Raw genomic sequence first — 7,030 nt, 5'->3', positions numbered from 1 at the left:
AAGAAAATACCGTAAATAGAACCTTGTGGTACATTACTACTATAACTAAAGAAGTTGAACAAATAACTACTGACTGCATCTGAAGAAAACAAGCTACAGAAAAACCTTAATTACATAAATCATATTACGGGGAAAAAAATGGAACTGCCAAAAAGGAGAAGACTTAAAGGGGTGCAATAAAGACTTCCTCACTTATATAAATCACATGCTTGGGCCTAGTGTGGTGTTTACAAGAAAGGTTAAAATGTAAATGCAGGGATCTGCCAATGTGCTTACAGTTCTACAAGTTCCTCTATACAACAGGAGCACATTGTTTTAAGGAATTTTCTGCAAAATCGTTAGTCTACCCAGTTTTGAAATGAACTCTGACCGGTTGAATAGCCTTGGGGTACACCCATGACCGTAACTACCATTGAACACAAGGTCATGTCCTGAACCCACCCCAACTCCAGACAACAACGAAGAAGTGCATGTCAAATTTCAATGTATTTTACTTATAAATGTAAATTATTGAATGACAAGGCACTTCATATAAAATTTTACCTCAAATATATTCCCGGACATGTCATATTTTGGCACTGATTAGAATATAACATAAATTTAAAACGTTACATCCTGTGGCCCTCGTGGTGCATGTGACTGGGACAATTCACTTCAAAGCAGAAGGTCGTAATTTCAAATACATGTCGGAGGTGAAGTAAAGTTTCGAAACTTATGATTTAATGATGTTAAACTTGTTTAATATGCCAAACACCCTAACTTCAGCGTAGTAATTTTCAAAAGTGGATTGTTCATTGTGTTGCAATGCTTAATTGAATATGACTCAACAGTCCAAACTCACTTCGAGTTTCGTGAAGAAACCATGAGACAGGTCAGTGTAAACGAAACACTGCAAAATAGTGCGCTCATAGACATACTTCGCGAAATACATGCTGCCATTTAATACTGTTATAAAACTAGCATTTTTTTAAAAGTGCTGTCATGTTGACATGTCATGGTGTTCATCATTCTGAATCTGCCAATCTTAATTTTTTCTCAGTTACATATGACCTGTTAATACATCTGTTTAATCTGTAGTGTTTATATTGTTACTTTGATTACTGTTGTTTATATTGTTACTTTATTTAAGAAGGCCCTAACTTGATCGTCAGTTAAGTAATGTAGAACATGACCACTGTCCGCCTTGTTTGTCAATACTTTATTTAGCTATTTTACTTACTAAACAATTTATTTATTTTATTCTATTTTAATCTTCAATTTTTTTCTCCCTCCCCCCCCCCGTTTACCTGTATCTCATCTTTTTTGTAAGGGGCGCTGGAAGCCGGCAGACCCGTCAGCGATCCTGTTCTGTTCCCCTGTAACGTTTGTCTGATCTTGAATGGGATTGTGCTGAAAATTGTTATTTTCCGCAACGAACTCTACTGAAGGAATAAATAAAGTACTATCTAATCTAATCTAATCTATTGTTATGGTTCCGTATGTTTGAGCCCCCCATCTTCTCCTTAAGATATTTTGTTAATTAATTCATTATTAATTAATTATATTATAAAAGTGCAAAGTTTTACTAACAGAAAGTATATTGTATTGTTTTATTTAATTTGAAGTTTTAAACATTTAAATTTCAATTTCAGTTCTTACTTATATTCATCAGTAGACTACCTATCAAAGTGCTAAAAACTGTACTGGGTTTATATAATTCAACCACGTAATTTTAGTTATTAGAGGGTTCCGTTCGGACAGTTTTTCAAGGGACACATTTCCGGTGTTGATGTTGCATTATTGAGCCGGAAGATGCTGCTCTGTTATTGATTTAAGTAAACTCTGAATGTCATTACAACAGTTACCTCCATCTTTTGACACTTCTTCGATTCTCGTCTTTGCACGCTACATGGCTACAACAAAGATGACGGGGAAAAGACGCTGTCGAAGGTGAGCCACATAGGTAAGACTGCACACAAAACCATGCATCCTGAAGAGACGCTCAGAAAGCTACTTGAAAATGATCTGTAAAACATAATCTATGCAACACTTTTACCGAAGAACCACCATCACATGTTATGATGGTATTTAAAAATACCGCAATAATAATAATTTTGATCATATTAACCGTGATAAGAAATGTTCATACCGTGACATCCCTATTTGTGTTGAACCATGCAGATTGTGTTAGATAAAAGCAAAGTGACAAAAATAAAGTCTATGATATAGCTGAAGCAACAGTTTACCTTCAAGGAATTTAGTTCGTCTTTCTGACGGCCAACATGTTTCTCAAATTCTTCCAGAAGACTCTCCAGCGCAAGAAGTTCTTGTCCAAGTTTTTTCATTTTAGTTTCAGGCACCTCTAAATGTGGAGAGAGGAAAAACAATTAATACTCCAAAAATAAAGAATATGTAAATTTGCAAATCCCAGTCTTTCATAAAGTAGCCAAAACCTTTAGGAATAATTGAGATTAGAACTGCCAAAATTAAGACAAAATTGTATTTAAGGTTAAAGAGCAGTTAAGTAGAATTTTGCGAAGCTTTCTTAAAGGGGACCTGCCCTTTTTATGTGGAATTTTTCCTATTTTTCACAATCATTATGAGAGACAAGAACACACAGCTTTTATAAAAAAAAGAAAAGATTTTAAAAATCTGATTTGATTAAGCGCATTGAAAAAATAACTAAATCAATCGTTTTGAAAGAAATGTAGTCGAAACTGTTTGCGGGCACTAAAATAAATAGTTATGCAAAATACATTAAAAACAACTTACTAGACAAGTACTGTAAAAAAAGTATTTATATTATCATTACTGAAAAATAGGAGTGCGACAAAATATTGATATGGCAAACTATCGCAGTAATTGACCTTATGTTCAATTATCAATTCGCTTTTTCAGTGTTGTTTTTTGGTACTATTTAAATATAGCCACTAAACGTTTAAACGTGTAAACCACTGGAGAGTGCAGTGCACCCAAATCCAAAGAAAAAGGGGCTACGCATTGGACTTCGAGGTCCACAAAGTCTTATCATTGCTATGCATGTGTTATTAATAAAAAGTTTATTTTAACGAGGGAATAAGCGGTAGAAAATGGATGGATCGATGGACGGCCACCTAAACCTGGCTACTGGCATATACAACGTTTCAGATTTGATCAACTTAAGAGAAGCCTACTCAGTGGCATAGTAGTTAGTGTACGCCCTGATATCGGTAGGTTGGGAGTTCAAACCCCGGCCGAGTCATACCAAAGACTATAAAAATGGGACCCATTACCTCCCTGCTTGGCACTCAGCATCAAGGGTTTGGAATGGGTGGTTAAATCACCACAAATGATTACCGGGTGCAGCACCGCTGCTGCCCACTGCTCCCCCCACCTCCCAGGCGGTGATCAAGGGGATGGGTCAAATGCAGAGGCCAAATTTCGCGACACCTCGTGTGTGTGACAATCATTGGTACTTTAACTTTACTTTATACGTCCGTCAGACATATAAAAAAAATTCCATTTACAGTTGTTACGAAAAACTGTGTCATAGTTTTTGCACGACTGCTGTTTTTACTGTTTAAGTTATGCTGCAAAGTATAAACCATGAAATGTATATTTAGTTTTTTTTCACCTCAGCCCACGGGATAAGTTTGCCAAGTATAAAAATAAGACAAAATTCTTGAATGAATGAAACTGCTATTCTAAATGTGTCCACTAGATTTCGCAATAGCAGTTACTTCTATCTTTGTATATTATGCAACATATGTAAAATAAAAAAAAAATAAAAAACACATCATTTTAGTGCACCGGTTGAGGAAAATGAGCAAACTACATAAATAACATCCTGTACTTTGATTTTTATATTATATTTTAATCTTAATAGATAAATAAACATTATCACATAATTTACTGTGTGAAGCGACCGGAATGAGAATCAGCACCTCCAAGTCCGAGTCCATGGTTCTCGCCCGGAAAAGGGTGGAGTGCCATCTCCGGGTTGGGGAGGAGCCCCTGCCCCAAGTGGAGGAGTTCAAGTACCTAGGAGTCTTGTTCATGAGTGGGGGAAGAGTGGATCGTGAGATCGACAGGCGGATCGGTGCGGCGTCTTCAGTAATGCGGACGTTGTACCGATCCGTTGTGGTGAAGAAGGAGCTGAGCCGGAAGGCAAAGCTCTCAATTTACCGGTCGATCTACGTTCCCATCCTCACCTATGGTCATGAGCTTTGGGTCATGACCGAAAGGATAAGATCACGGGTACAAGCGGCCGAAATGAGTTTCCTCCTCCGTGTGGCGGGGCTCTCCCTTAGAGATAGGGTGAGAAGCTCTGCCATCTGGGAGGAGCTCAAAGTAAAGCCGCTGCTCCTCCACATCGAGAGGAGCCAGATGAGGTGGTTCGGGCATCTGGTCAGGATGCCACCCGAACGCCTCCCGAGGGAGGTGTTTAGGGCACGTCCAACCGGTAGGAGGCCACGGGGAAGACCCAGGACACGTTGGGAAGACTATGTCTCCCGGCTGGCCTGGGAACGCCTCAGGATCCCCCGGGAAGAGCTAGACGAAGTGGCTGGGGAAAGGGAAGTCTGGGTTTCCCTGCTTAGGCTGTTGACCCCGCGACCCAACCTCGGATAACCGGAAGAAGATGGATGGATGGATGGACATAATTTACTCAGTAAGTATATAACGACAAATACAAGATAGAATACTATTAACCACAACCGCATGTAAGTGTAAAAAAAAAACCCATCAACATTATGATTTGTACATTTTCAGAATATGCTTGATCTATTTTAAAACAAATAAAACAATCTGAAGTTGTCTTTATTTTTAAGTTATTGTGCCGTGATTTTATCAGTCCGGCCCACTTAGCAGTAGATTTTTCTCCATTGGCTTACCATGAATTGATTAACGTGGACCGCGACTTAAACAAGTTGGAAAACGTATCCGGGTGCTACCATTTAGTGGTCAATTGTACGGAATATGTACTGAACCAGGGGTGCCCATTACGTCGATCGCGAGCTACCAGTCGACCGCGGGGGGTGTGTCAGTCGATCTCCAGCCAGGCTTTTAAAAAAAATAGACCTAAAAATTAGTGATCATCAATCTTCACCAAGACGTCACTTAAATGACATTCACGGTACCGGAGGGTCTTGTGAGATGACGCTGGCTGCTGCAAGATCATTATTATGAAAATATGACCGAGAGGAAGGCGAGAAATACTTTTTATTTCAACAGACTCTCGCGCCGTACATTCCGTCAAAACTCTAAAGGCCGACTGCACATTTCCTATCTTCACAATAAAAGCCCTGCTTCATGCTGGCCGCGCTAACTAAATACAGAGTCTCGGAAAACTGGCGTGCCCAAGCGATCCCTCAGAAAGCTGGCGTGCACAAGTGATGGATGGATGGATGGACAAGTGATGTGCACGCCAGCTTTCTGAGGGATCGCTTGGGCACGCCAGTTTTCCGAGACTCTGTATTTAGTTAGCGCAGGCAGCATGAAGCAGGGCTTTTATTGTGAAGATAGGAAATGTGCAGTCGGCCTTTAGAGTTTTGACGGAAGGAACGGCGCGAAAGTCTGTTGAAATAAAAAGCGTTTCTCGCCTTCCTCTTGGTCATTTTTTCATAGTAATGAACTGGCAGCAGCCAGCGTCATCTCACAAGACCCTCGGGTGCCGTGAATGTCAATCAAGCAAGCTACGGAATTTGCCGCCAATGTTTTTCTTGTAAAGTGTATGGAAGCTGGATGAATTAGATGACCAAAACCAACCACTTTCATGTGGTATTGTACAGAAAGGACAACTTTGTTTCTCCTCCATTTGAAAATGTGGGCATTATCATCATTACTGTCTGATTCCAATCAATGCAAGTCATCGGAATCAGGTAATATACCAACTTATATTCTTGTCTTTGTGAAAGAAAGACATCTACATGTGTTACACATGCTTGTATTATCATTAAACACATTTAACTTGTTTACAAAAATGTCTCTTTCATAAATAAATAAATAGAAATGATATATATAAATGAGGTAGATCCCCTCGAGTTGGTCAATTGAAAAGTAGCTCGCCTGCAGAAAAAGTGTGGGCACCCCTGTACTGAACTGTGCAATCTACAAAAAAAAAGTTTCAATCCATCAATCAATGGCCCCCGATCTAAAATGTGTTTTACACCACTGCCGTACAGCATCGCTGTATCGAGATATTATCATGACAGTGAGCCATTTATGGAAAATCGTATAGATTTCCAGCCCTACTGTACAATACTGACAGAAAAGACATTCTTACCTGCAATTGACAGATCCAACACGCGTTGGATGGACGAAATCCTGTCGTTAATGTGGTGGTTGATAGTCTCCATGTCACTCATTTTTCTAACAAAATGGAAATAACGATGTTACTAAACTGCAAGTTGACGTTTGCCCTATTTTGTAGCGAAAAGGCAGCACATTGTTCGTAATGTATTCCGTTATTGTATGAATTCAACAAAACATCCTAAAAGTGAATGCTCAGTGTGACAACAATGGCAAAAGTTACTTCCGTCGTCATTAAAAAAAAAACAGTACCCGACTGTGGAACAGATTAAATGGACCGTAAAAGTGTTGGTCTGGTATAAAGCAAATATAAAACAGTTCCACGTCCTCACTTCAAGTTGTGTTTTCTGCTGCGTCGTTCAAATTGGATTCTCCCGGTTCTTCGTCTTCGTCTTCTTTTTCTTATTCGTCGTTCTAGTAATTGGCTGGCAACCTCGCTATTTGGTGCATTACCGCCACCAGCTGGACGAGGGTGTAAAACGGCTTCTTCTTCTTCTTCTTCTTTTGTTTTTATGGCAGTTGGCAAGCAACCTTCTGGTGTGCATTACCGCCACCTACTGTAATGGAGTGTGGACCGAGGTGGATCCCTACTCTATATTCTTTTACTTAACCCAGTGTTTTTTAAATATGTGTATATTTCTTTATATCCTATGTTTTCTGAATGCAATCCTAATATATCTCCCACTTCTAACCTAATATTTTCTTTTGCTAACTTATTTTCCAGTATTTCTCTTTCTCTATTATATTTCCTACATTGTGTTAA

The 7,030-nt window shown here is 39.2% G+C and overlaps 1 protein-coding gene across 2 annotated transcripts in view; it reads right to left on the bottom strand.

Annotated features, from left to right (window-relative positions):
• The window catches only part of ska1 (spindle and kinetochore associated complex subunit 1), a 25,035-nt gene extending 18,289 nt beyond the window's left edge, over positions 1-6,746 (bottom strand). The window contains exons 1-3 of one of the 2 annotated variants that reach the window (XM_061917678.1): positions 6,600-6,746; positions 6,242-6,327; positions 2,226-2,341 (exon numbers count right to left, since the gene is read on the bottom strand). In XM_061917678.1, the coding sequence (XP_061773662.1) occupies positions 2,226-2,341; positions 6,242-6,323 (198 nt within the window). In that variant the 5' untranslated portion in view covers positions 6,324-6,327; positions 6,600-6,746. Of the gene's footprint in view, positions 1-2,225; positions 2,342-6,241; positions 6,328-6,519 lie in introns of both variants that reach the window. The other variant, XM_061917679.1, reaches the window with a different exon arrangement.
• Between the last annotated feature and the right edge of the window lie 284 nt (positions 6,747-7,030).

Source organism: Nerophis ophidion, linkage group LG12, assembly GCF_033978795.1.
Source record: "Nerophis ophidion isolate RoL-2023_Sa linkage group LG12, RoL_Noph_v1.0, whole genome shotgun sequence".
NCBI lineage: Eukaryota > Metazoa > Chordata > Actinopteri > Syngnathiformes > Syngnathidae > Nerophis > Nerophis ophidion.
The sequence above is the reverse complement of the archived record's forward strand: the minus strand, read 5'-3'. Positions and strand labels throughout refer to the sequence as shown.